Source organism: Fistularia commersonii, chromosome 25, assembly GCF_037954325.1.
Source record: "Fistularia commersonii isolate RoL2024-O1a breed Wild chromosome 25, RoL_Fcom_v1.0, whole genome shotgun sequence".
NCBI lineage: Eukaryota > Metazoa > Chordata > Actinopteri > Syngnathiformes > Fistulariidae > Fistularia > Fistularia commersonii.
This window is the reverse complement of record NC_141308.1, coordinates 10,795,269-10,807,811: the sequence shown is the minus strand read 5'-3', so window position 1 is coordinate 10,807,811 and position 12,543 is coordinate 10,795,269. Positions and strand designations below refer to the sequence as shown.

General features: G+C 46.0%; 1 protein-coding gene across 1 annotated transcript; it reads right to left on the bottom strand.

Moving 5' to 3' along the window:
* Positions 1-4,968: 4,968 nt before the first annotated feature.
* ednrba (endothelin receptor Ba) lies at positions 4,969-12,305 on the bottom strand. The gene is made up of 8 exons (XM_086172884.1): positions 12,029-12,305; positions 10,549-11,010; positions 9,645-9,757; positions 9,070-9,274; positions 8,442-8,591; positions 7,953-8,086; positions 7,215-7,323; positions 4,969-7,084 (listed from the first exon to the last, which is right to left on the bottom strand). The coding sequence occupies exons 2-8, from the start codon at positions 10,960-10,962 to the stop codon at positions 6,941-6,943; spliced, it is 1,269 nt and encodes a 422-aa protein (XP_086029010.1). The 5' UTR covers positions 10,963-11,010; positions 12,029-12,305; the 3' UTR covers positions 4,969-6,940.
* Between the last annotated feature and the right edge of the window lie 238 nt (positions 12,306-12,543).

The following is a 12,543-nucleotide window of genomic DNA, read 5'->3' as shown; positions in this document are numbered from 1 at the left end:
ACTCAATAATTCGGAAAATACCGTAATTAATTTTTAAACACGCTTTCCAACATCTCAAATGGACATGTTTTCTTGGGTACTTTTATGTAATAAAAGGCTCCTACCAATATTTGTGGGTACTTTTCCTTTTTTAAACAGAATCCAGTCAAAGTATTTACACAAACAAAAGTACTGCTCAAAGCTTCGACATGACGGCGGCGCTGGAGATCTTCGGATCGGACAAATGACCGCACAAGGTTTCACGAGTTGTAAACGACAGCGACGGCGGATTTGGGGACCACAGTTCTCGGAAAGCAAAGGGACCTGTGTGTTTCAATTCAAATCAGGTTTATTTGCGCTCAATAACCCAATTAAATTGGGTAATTGTTTGTCGCAGAACCACTAAGTAGCACATATTGATAGGTAATTAATCAGAACACTGAGCAGGAGTTGTTTCTCGGTCTGCGGCAACCTGATAACGGAAAGTGAAGGCAATCCGTTTGATAAACTCCAATCTTATAGATTTGTGCAATAACAGGAAATGTTTGAGGTTCACAAAATGTATTCATTCTCATCAGATATGTAACGTGACAGCTGCAAGGACGCTCTCCTATTCACCTCATGGTGGTGCTACAGGAAAGCACAGGAGGTCACAGAGGTCACAGTTTGCGTCAATCTGTTTGTCTTCACGCTGGAGGGAATATTTGATAGGAAATATCAAGAATTGTATTGGGCTGTTTTCCCCAAATTCTGTTCTTCATGTGTGAGTCATTTCTCATTCATTACACACACACACAGATTTACATATGGAAGTCAAAGATTAATTATCAGTTGAAGGAAATTCTATGGGATCCTTTGAGGATAATCAGCATGTCGTCAGCAAAAGCACAAAACCCGCTTTTATTGCACCTCTACAAACATAAATATTTGGCTGTTGGTCCTTGACGTTAATGACCTGATCTGTTTTTTGGACTCGCCTCTATGTGAAACGGGGTGTTTTTACGATGTTGTTTTTGATCCGGGGCTCTCGTAGAGCTTCACCGTGCTTATTTTGTTCAATAGTTTCACCGGTTCGGCGCTAATAATCAACGGATCATCCGATGGCGAAAAAACGGTATTCTGCAGCGACAAAACTCGGCACCTCCTGGCGTGTCTGTGGCTGATAAACAGCTGTTTATCTTGCGTTCCGGTGCGATAGATTTTCTCATCACGTTGTCAGTTGAGCAGTGAAGGGTAGGCGCGGTAACCGTGTAGGACGGCGTAACTCAGCGCAGGACAGTTTGAACGTCCCCTGATGTACGGCCGAGGAGGAAACAGATGAAGGAAATGCTCGAGAGTCCCTGGTGTGTCGGGGATGATGAATTCCTTCTGCTGTTTCCACTCCGGCAAAAAAAAAAATATGTGTATCTTCGTACGTGGGTGTGACATGTAGGTGCAACGACGATAGGTGAAAAGTTGAAAATCGATGATGCGGGACTTCTCCCGCTAGCACGCTCGCGGACCGGCTTTAACACACACACACACACACCGTCACATGCACTGGCGAAGGGAATCCAGCTTGCATACCTTTCGTTTTCTGTTCTCATAGGCAGCGCGAGGGTCTTGTTTGAGCTTGGTTCAACATTTTTTCCCTTGATGTACTTCCAATGGCTGGACTACATGCCGGCAACACACACTTCCACAGTCAAAATGAAAGCATATTTCCTTTGTTCTCCCCAGATGTTAGCGGAGACTCAAAGCACATCTCTTTGTGCCATCAATCCGGAGTAAATATTCGAAAAGTCAGAAGGGAGCCAGCACATTGTCTACCTCGAGAACTCCAAGTGTGCGCTTTTAAATTATTGCATTTCTGTCAGTCGCAGCGTATTCAGATGAGATCAAAAGATAAGTGTGAGAGCAGTGAAGGTGGAGGAAGGTATTGTATAACACAGGAAACTATACGCAGTTCTGTCTCTCTCCGCTTAAACGCCTGAAATGTTGATAGGACCCTCACGGAGCTGTCCGTCATCGCGGAGCACGTCGACGTGCGCCGAAAAGGTTGGAGACGCTTATATTCCGTCACATATTTTGCGCGTCAAGTCAAACGCCGCTGTTGCTTTTCCAGGCGCTTGGCTCTGTAGATCACGCTGTGTAAATATGCAAATAGTGGATAGCCGGGGTAGAAAAACGTGGAAGAATGTTTTGAGAGGGAGAGCGCTGAGACGGGCCACAGCCAGGTTTGTTCCCACCCCATCCCCCGAGGCCCGCAACTAAAAACCCCCTCGGCCTGCCAGTCGGGCCGTGTTGCAACGGCGTCTGACAGCATCTCAGATACCGACCTCTGGGGAGGAGAAGACAAACTGTGTGTGACGGTATGCGAGGGTCCACCCGGGGAGGACGCTTCGGAACATGTGTTTCTTTTTGCACATAGAAGGACATCCTCGGTGTTTCACCCGCACTTGATAAAAGAAGGGCCCAATGTTTGTTTAGTCTGATTTCTGTCTCTAAACAAGGAGATATCCCATTATTTTCTTTGTAACGACACTCTGAGCCTGTCAACAAATATTTGCTTGAGTCATTTGGTTTGCATTTTTAGCTTTTCTAATGCGAAGGTTTCCACCTCCATCCTGTCTCACCTGGCCTCCCAATGGCATTAATATACACTGCTCAAAAAAATAAAGGGAACACTTAAAAAACACATCCTAGATGTAAATGAATGAAATATTCTTATGAAATACTTTGCTCTTTACACAGTTGAATGTGCTGACAACAAAATCACTCAAAAATGATCAATGGAAATCAATTGTATCAACCCATGGAGGTCTGGATTAGGAATCACACTCAAAATGAAAGTGTAAAAACAAACTCCAGGCTGATCCAACTTTGATGTAATGTCCTTAAAACAAGTCAAAATGAATCTGTGTTGCTTCCTGAGTGGACACTATGATTTCACACAAGTGTGATTGACTTGGAGTTACATTGTGTTGTTCAAGTGTTCCCTTTATTTTTTTGAGCAGTATATATGAAAATCACAGAAAAAAAATCCAGATAATGATGTATCTTGCGAATTAACGCTGCTAGAATGATTCACTGTACTTGCTTATACAGAAACGTTGCCGGCAGTCTTAAGTGATACTGAACTGCCGTTGTCATTCCAAAGTTTTCGGCGCGGTTGTGTCCGCCTGGACCGCACATGCTTTAAAGAAAGCACCACTTTCCAGTAATAACTAGCGGTTCCATTTAAAAAAGCAATTCAGGAAATGCTAAACAGGCGCTTCGTTGCGTAGAATTTGCTAAGGTTTGATGTCCGACATAGTGGTTTTAGTGTTGTTATGTTTGACGTACAGCTGGAAGCGTTCATGCGATTGCTGTGTTAGCCATGTTAGCATAGCAGCCTTGAGTCAGTCGTTTTCTCGCCTTTGTTATTGTTTACCTACTTTTTCATTTGTAAAAATCTTGTTTTGATAAAGAAAGCCTTGTATTTGTTATTAGCTGTTAGCACGTACAAGCTAAAGGCCTCTCGCTATTCTGTTTTTGCAGCTGATTGGTCAGAAATTTGAATTGGGCGGGGTTAATGGCGCTTGCGAGAAATGACCAGCGATGTGACCGTTTCCCTCTCCGCCACTGTCACCGTGCCGCCGCCGCATCGTTATCGTTCGTGTACGACCCCCCCCGTTGCTAGGGAGCGTGATGGACGCCGCTGTGGGCGGACCTTATGAGGACTTCACCTGACCTTCTGCAGTTTGTCGGCAAGTACGAAGCGTCACGGCAAGAGAGAACCTTCCTCCCTCGCCGCCTTCGAGGAAAGCATTGAGGAGAATGTGGAGGCCTTTTTTTTTTTTTTTAAAAATTGTGTAAAATGGTTGTAATGGGACTCCATTAACACTTTAATATGTAAAAAATCAGAGAAATATGTGACCTCTTAGGTAATAAAACACAATAATTGATTTCGCTGATGTTTGAAAATATTCATATTTTTAGCCTCACGCTGCATTCAAATTAAGGAAGATATTTCTTTTCAAAGTCGCTAAGGGTTTAGAGTTGAAGATTTGGGGATGTCGATCCAGTCCAGCCAGATTTGCCGAAACGCGATGGACGCAGCGTTTAGACGATAACACCGTTCCCGTAAGATTTCGAACTTTGGGAAACGCCGATACCGTCTGAATACCCAAGGCTTTTTCTTTGCTATTAATTTTGTTTTTGTCACCGCTGGTGTTGGTGGTGGGGGTCCGTGCACATATCTGCAAACAGATACACCCGCGTACCATCTGTTGGGAAAGACGGAGATCATTTGGGGAGGAATGTACTCTGTGCTAAAGCAGATTGTAACACCGGTGGGATTGATTTAATGTCAAACCGCTTTTTTTTTTTTTTTTTTTTTTTTTTTGAAACCATATTGCAAGAACCGGAACAGGGGGTGGAATCTGGGTCGTGGGAGGAGGGGGTACGCAGCGGAGGGCGTAATGCGCGGTGGGAACGTGGAAAAGGTGGAACCACGCGTGAAAACACTGGCGGAGAAGAACGGGAACCCGGAGAGGAGGGCGAGGAGGGGAAGGGCGAAGAGCGGAGTCGAGGAGGGGTGGTGAGAGATCACAGGACAGAGAGCTTCTTTGACGGCTAATGTGACATGCGTGACACTAGATTAGCCCGAAGGAACATTCCCAGGTCAAAGCCCCCTCTCTCTCTTTCTCCCTCTCTTTTTCTCTATCCCTCTCTCTCTCTGAGTGAGTGAGGAAATAGAGGGATCACAATAATGTCCTGTGTTAGTCTTCACCATCACATGATGCCGCCTGCCTTCACGCTTAAATTACACGCTGTACAGACACGTGCGCGGACAGCGACGTCGACGCACGCGCGTGCACACGCACGCACACACACACACACACACACACACACACACACTTCAGAATACAGGGACGGCTAAAATGTCACCAGCGATTACGACCGTGTATCTGAATCGATAGCGGGCTAGAAAATGAATGCTTTTCTTCAAAGAAATGTACACAATTGATGTATTTTCTATGTATTATATCTATAAATTTATGAATTTATTGCAAAAAAAAAAAAAAAAAAAAAAAAAAAAGAAGGTTGTCTCACCTTTCTTGTCCAACCATCCAGGGTAACAAGTTAGATTACGGTAGTGGGGATATTATACATGAATTCAATACATATAAGCCTAAAGAACAGGCTCTATATTGAACGGAAATAAAACAACGGCTGAATGATCTCACAGCTGAATCGTACATCAGTAGTTCAGTCACTAGCGGGGGAAACGGCAGCGACAATTTTCATGTTATGGCAATAATGTCACAAGCGATTAAATATATAAAATGCTGCCACTCGTGATGCGCATTATAGAGGAAATACATAATGAAATTTGCAAAGAGGAGCACTGTCTGGTGTTTTCCAAGCTGTGACAATAACATGTCACACAGCATCACAGTTGAGGAAAAGTAAGTGCAATGCAGAATTGCTTTTTACAGTCGTAGCATCGAAGAAATAGGCTACAAAACAGTTTTTTTTTTTTTTTTTTTTTTTTTAGTCAGTGCGCCGTCTCCTTGGTGGTGGAGCAGGAGGTTTGGCCGATCGCATCGGCTCCTCCCATTCCCTTTAATAACAACTCTGCTCATTATCATTAAGCTGAGCACCTGCCCAATGAACGGATATTTTTTAGTGGTTCGTAACCCTGCTGAAATTTTGATTCATTCATATATCATATTTTAAGAGTATGGGATTTTTTTTTTCTCAACATGCTCTATGTCACTCCTCTGGAAGCTGTTAAAAATTTAGAGAAGCCGTAACCTGGATTTACGGGATGAGGTCTGGAGAGAGGTGGTATTTTTCCTCATATGGCGGATCTTAAAACTCAGACTGTAAGTGATAATTCTGAATTAGAAACAGAACGTTCCGCGGGGAAGCTTAGCGACTAGCGCTGCATCTGCTGACTGAAACTCGACCGGTGTCTCCGGCGGCGCCTGGAGAGCCTTGTCCAACGGACGAAAATCTGTTTACTCAGCTTCAGCCATACAGGGCGGACTGTTGATTTTCCAGTTTAAATCTTAAACTGAACGGGACCGGATACGGCGGCCGAATTGTTTTGTGCTAGAATAAACTAACGTGTTTTAATTGCATCGCATTCATGGTTAAGAATCTCGGGAGGTTGCATTTACATATCCGCATAAATCCTTTCATGCAATAGGGCTGGAAAAGCTTAAAATGTGACATCTGGCTATTCGGGTCAGGTAGATTGGAGGAGAAATTGCACTTGAATCTGGAAAAAGGAGGCGAGTTGAGATCCAGCTGAGATTTAAATGGCAAAATGCTAAAAAAAAAAAAAAAAAAAATTAAAAAAAAAAAAGATTGCACCGCAGCGGCGGATGTGAGAATCGGCAAACGGGCCGAAACGGAGAGAGATCCCGTCCGGGCCGTGCCGAATTCGCCATACGCTCGTGTCCGCGCCCCAGTACACGTTGGAGATGGTTTGGCGTCAAGCCCGTTCCGACCCTGTGGAACCCGGCACCTTCTCGACCGGTCTGAGGATTTCCGCCTTTCTCACCTCGAGAAGTTCATCGGCCCCCGTCTCTCTCTTCGTCTCTCTTCAGGTTTGACATTTCATTCATCGCACTTTAGCTTCTCGCGGTTTTGCACCCGAGCCCGCTTGTGAACCCCAGACAATGACCTGCTCTGTTCGCTCTAGCTCATCTGAACACTATACACACTTTTTGTCTTTTTTTTTTTTTTTTTAACAAGGGTTCTGGCAGGAGAAATTCCTTTTAACATCCAGTTTGACTGATTTAAACGTTTGAACTACTCCTCTGGGTAGATAAGTCCAGGTTTGCAGGGCTGCTTAACAGGAGTGGGGCTCTTCTCATTCAGTCAGCCGTGCTTCGATGCTTATTCCTCTTTTTTGGGTGGGGGTGGTGGTGGTGGTGGTGGGGGGGACTGGGAGGGGCGGCTGGGGTCAGTACAACTTCTTTTCGGATTACGGTCCTGAGGCGGTGGTGGACTTGTTGGTCATGCGGGAGTTGCTCTGGTCTGAAGGTCGCTCGGTGACCTTCAGCTTCATGCACGACTGCTTCTCGTCCAGCAGCATCTCAGCGGGCAGGCACCAGCAGCACAGGCAGGACTGGGCGGGATCGAGAGAAAAAAAAGCGGAGAGGGTGAATTTACAGTTCAAGCACACAGAAAGCAAGGCGAGCCGTGTCTTCTTCGTCTCTCTGTTTGCTCGAAGTATACGGGACGGCAGGACCGCTCACCCTGAAGCAATTCTTAAAGCGCTTGCTGACCATGTACAGGGCGATGGGGTTGATGCAGGAGTTGACAGATGCCATGTTGATACCGATGTAATCCAACACCAAGAAGAAGCTGGAAGACATTTGCAGCGAAATATGAGCGTCTCCGGTTCGCTCTTAACCGGCTTATCGTCATCGTGAAGTGCAAAGACAATCAAAGTTTCGTGTTGTGTTGACGCGCAATCGTGCTTGTTCCCGCAATGATATGACCGAAAGTGTTGGTTTCATGTTGCCGTCATTTGGCGACCATGGCGACCACCCATTGGGTCAATGGGTGAAATGGGTCAAATTGACCCTTAACATAATATGAGGGTTAACCTCGATCCCACTTCTCTAGGCTTCTCGATGGCAGGGCTGCACAAATCGGGAAAAGTCCAAAGACCAGAACTTAATCCCTCATCCTTATTCGTAGCCTGGTAAACAGTAGTATGCTACAATGCTACATGGTAAATAGTCTCCTTGGGTGTATATTATTGGCTTTCAGTTCGGGAAATTGGGTAACAGTCCACCAAAAGTTGAGCTGACATCCGCTTCTTCTTCGTCTCATGCTTTTAATTCTTTTATCAGGACATCCTCTTCTCTATCGAGGCGTCCGTCGCTATCAAGTCTACGGTGACAGCCACCCTAGTACTCTTGCGGTAGCCCCAATCATTTGAATGGTCTGAAAGAGGTTTCTCGTGGTCCGGGTATTCCTTAACTCACCTGAGCAGTTCGCAACGATTCGGATCCTTCTCGTCGTAGATGGTGAGCTTCAGGATCCGGCTGAGGTGGAGAGGGAGCCAGCACAGGGCGAAGACCAGCACCAGACAAAACACTGTCTTGGCGACCTCCCTCCGCTGCAAAGATACACATGAATCACTGCTTTGTAATACACAAGCCTTTGGCTCACAAAAGTCCCATTGATAAAATTTGGTTCCCCAATTATCCTAAATCATTGTGAAATTTTTCATTTTTTTTTCTTAGAGTCAAAGACAAGACATTTAAAGAGAGACTGCGGGCCTTTCCTTACACAAAGATTAATCAAGTGACAATTTAATTCATGTGTTTAGTTTCCATTATTTCCGGGATGCTACGGGGTAATGAAAACGTTATTTGATCTCAAAGAAAGTCAACATTAGCCACTTTAGATCGCGAAAAGGTCACGGATAGAAACCGCGAGTAGTTCCAGTTCCGACCGTCGCGTCGCCAGACCTGCTTGAGGTGGTCGCTGAGAGCGATCTGCACTCCGTTCTTCTTCCTCAGCATCTCGCATGTCATCAGGGTGTAGAAAATGGCGGTGCAGGCCAACGGCAAGCAGAAATATGCGCTGAACAGCCACCAGTCTTTCGCTGATTTATAAAACTAGAAAGAAAGGGGTAACAGAAGAACGCCGCACAATATGAGCACATATCTGCTCCGTCAAAGCAGATTTACTGCTTTGGCTCTCTGACCCTGAACCGAGCGGAGGACTCGAGGGCGTGTCTCAAAAACTCCCCGAGGTGAATATAAAATCAATTTGTCTCCAGACTTCAGTGGCGCTGGTGCGATCCATCGTTGTTATTTTTGGATAAATGGCTGACGTTTGGACATGCATAAGCGCGTGTACGCAGGTGCTACGAGAAAACGGGATATACTGTGATGGGAGTACTTCATTTTTTTTTTCTTCTAAACTCCGTCTGACCCACAATCGAGCTCGTCCGCATACACTCTTTCTGTGTTTTCGTGTTGCTGTCTCATGATGGTGTGCAGGTTTACAGCTGTGTCAACAGTCTGCGATTTCGGTTTTCCTTCATTTACAGTCGTACGCTCTCACGCGAGAGGTTCCTTCGCCACAACTCACCCTCATAAATTCAGTCGTCTGCATGGGGTGCAACAAACAGATCCTCAGCTGTTCTCCTTTGTAATCCATGGTGATCATGTCGAAGGCTACCGCCTCTGGCACGGCGAGGATGATAGATAATATCCAGATGAGAGCAATCTCGATAGCCATCCACTTCGGAACCCCGATCCCTTTGATTCGACTCCACGACGCCACGGCGCGGTACCTGGAAAAATCACGTGCCGCCGGTTAGCTAACGAAAACAAATTACGCCAAGACAAAGCAAATGTTCAGAATTTACACCGATGATCGGTACGACTCAGTAGCTGGTTTGATCAAATGAAGTCACGTTTTATTGTTTTTTTTCAGTTATTATTGTCATTCTTTGCGGTAAATAGAACAAGCGGCGGCGTTCGTGTTTGGGAAAACAAATCTTGTTCAAGAAAAGGTCTTTTCATCATATAAAATTGGAGTATGACTGAATTAATAATTGATGCTTAGCAGTTGTCATTGGGCTGAAAAGTACTTTTTTCTTTCGTTATCTCTCCCGTGTTATAGCTAAATTGATGAGCGTAGAGTTACAAAGGCGTTCTTGCCTGTCGATACTCAGGGCGCACAAGCTCAGCACCGTGATCCCCACTGAGGATTTCTGGACAAATGGCACCAGCTTGCACAGGGCCACCCCGAACGGCCAGTCCTCCGCCAGGAGCTGAGGAGGGAGGGAGGGAGGGAGGAAAGAACCCAAGACGACCGAGTTAAATGATGCTCGAGAGTGAAGCAAATTTTCTGGCACAGTTTTTTCCCCAGCTCGGGGCATGCTGTGTAGACCGTCCAATGCGTGAAGCTGAACTTATTGGTATCTTTTTCCTCCTTTTTTTTTTTTTTTTTTGTCGGGGAGTGCGGAGAGGAGGGGGGTGGGGGATGAAGGCTTTTGGGTCTGAACAACAACAGCAACACAGTGTTGTTTTTATCAAAACATCAAAAGCAGAGCGGAGATGTACAGCGGCTCTTGGAGACAAACAAAACCGTGTGACCGGAATGTGAGCATAGATCTATTGGAATCATACGCATACATGCATTCTGGGACGTGCGCGTGCACACACACACACACACAAGCACGCCTGCGTGCATACACACACACACACACACACACACACACACACACACAAGGCACATAATAACATGCCGGAGACATAATGGGATATAGAGGGGCTCAGGATCCAGTGGAGTAATAACATACAAAAAGTACCTGGAATCCTCCTCCTTCACTAGAATAAGTGTGTGGGTGTGTTTGCTTATCTTTGTGTGTTTGGGAAACTGTGGGACGGTGCAGAGGAATTAAAGTCAAGCAGGCCAACAAAAAAACATCTACCCTCTGAAAGTACTTTTAAATGACTCTCCTGTCCAAACTACAATAAACAAGTCCAAATAGAGACGTTCCTCACAGACGGACGCCGTGATCCTGCCGTTTGACCCCTGACCCCCGAGAGCGAGGCTCACCTTGTAAACGTTAATGGGAATGCCGATGATGATGTGCAGCAGGTCTCCGAGAGCCAGGCTGGCGATGAGGATGTTGGGCCCGTTCCGCATGCACTTATTCTTATAGATGATTCTCAAAAGGGTGGAATTTCCGATGATGCCGACCACGAACACCAGGCACGAGACCACCGTGTTGATGTATTTGAAGGTGTCTCGGATTTCCGTGGGCCCGCTGCACATGGGCGGCATCCTGCGGCGAGGCATGGTGATGTTGGGCCTGACCGGACCCCGCACGTCTCGCTCGACCAGCCCGAGTCTTTGGGTGGCGGTTTGGGGATCCCGGGGCATGTGTCTCTTCGGCTCCAGCTGCCCACTGACCAGGAGGACGTGGCCTCCGACGAGGACCAACCCCAAGCACAGGAGACGAGTCTTCATTCTGGATTTCTCTTGAAAATATTGCCGCTACTTATACTGTTTAAGTGCCTGCAAGACGAGCGGGTGAGAAAATACAGTTGGCGTCCCGTAACATCAAGACGAGGGATCTATTACACCGTTTTAAGTTAAAACTACAGGATGCGGGGTTTGCTTTACTTGACTTTGACCCGTGTAGCTGTCAGTCATCTTGATCAGTAGTAATAACCGCGCCTCAGCTTCGCCGCTACGCCGGAGTTCAGCTTAGGGAAATAATGTTAATTTCAACATAAATAATTCACCTCAGGGACGGCCGGCGCGCTGATTCGCAGACACGCAGCAATTCGTCCGGAGTCAGCGTTCTCTGAACGTGTGGACGCTGATGATGCACGTTAACAGTTTAAGTTTTAATACGCTGTGAAACCCCAAACCGAGAACTGCATCGCATTTTAGATCCCTCCTTCCAATGGGTCTTGATAAATAGCTTTTTTTTTTATTAACAAATATGGCCCTAACTTGTTTTAATCACTTATAATTTCTTCTAGCATTTTATTCAATTCTGTCTTGCAACAGTTGAAGTGTACAAACAAAAAAGAAAGATTTTGGCTCAAAATTGGGAGTAAAAAAATTGCGTTTTTGTGAGCAGGTAGGGAGGAAAATTGTTCCTGTAAATTACAAGCAGTAACCGATTAAAAACAGCAACGCAGTCTTCGACATTGATTTAAAAGAAACGACAATCAGTGCATTGTTTGAGCTTGTTTTCTAATTTTTTTTTAAAAAAACAACTACAGTCAGTGGTAAGAAAAATAGCTTTTACTTTCAGATAAAGCTTTGCCCGAGACATTAATGTAAAAATGTGAAAAGTTGCATCTAAGAGAATGTCTCCGCTCCGTGCCTGGACTGTTCACGGGCCCCATGACTTCAAATATTGACCGATGCCAATTATATAAAGATGACTAATTGGTCCGTCTCTGATGGGAAGGACATTGAAGTCACTCACAACAGATTTCTTTTGTTACGTAAACTTCCGAAAACGCGGCGACACCCAAACCCAAAACCGCTACTTTCGCCCGATTGAGTTCCTACTCACCCCACGCCAAGCCGAGGTAGAAAGATCGTCCAGAAACCAAAACAAAAACTCGCTTCCGCAATCAAACGTCCCCGGTAGCTTTGGAGCACTCGGGACAGCGGAGGATTCCCAAAGCAGAGGGATGCTGCTCCTGAGGTGACGGTCCAGTCATCTCCAGCAACAGCTGTCCTCCTTGTCACCGGCGTCAAAGTAGAACTCCAGGTCTGTGCTCCAGATGCTGGCGGCCCCTCGGCTAGTTCGACAACTCTCCGCTGCCGGGCTGCAGACAAGCCTCTCAAGAGTCTGCAGAGAGGATCCCAGCCCTGCAACCCCTCCTCTTTTTATGTAAGGGGACAGGGTGGAGAAAGACGGGGGGGGGGGAGGCGGGCGGGATGTTCGCGAACAACTCGGTTCAAAGTTCCCTTGTCTAATTGAGGAAAAGGGGGGGAAATGTAAACTCTTTTTCTCCACCCTGATACTACTGGGTATGCGTGTTCTTGTTTTTGTCACCGCTGCCCAGTGAAACTCAGCTATTT

Excerpts from the sequence above, each read along its gene's own strand:
- ednrba (XM_086172884.1), bottom strand. The coding sequence starts at position 10,962 with ATGAAGACTCGTCTCCTGTGCTTGGGGTTGGTCCTCGTCGGAGGCCAC. Across the intron at positions 7,324-7,952 it reads AATCGTTGCGAACTGCTCAG|CTTCTTCTTGGTGTTGGATT; the intron begins GTGAGTTAAGGA and ends AATGTCTTCCAG. Across the intron at positions 7,085-7,214 it reads GCTTTAAGAATTGCTTCAGG|TCCTGCCTGTGCTGCTGGTG; the intron begins GTGAGCGGTCCT and ends GATCCCGCCCAG.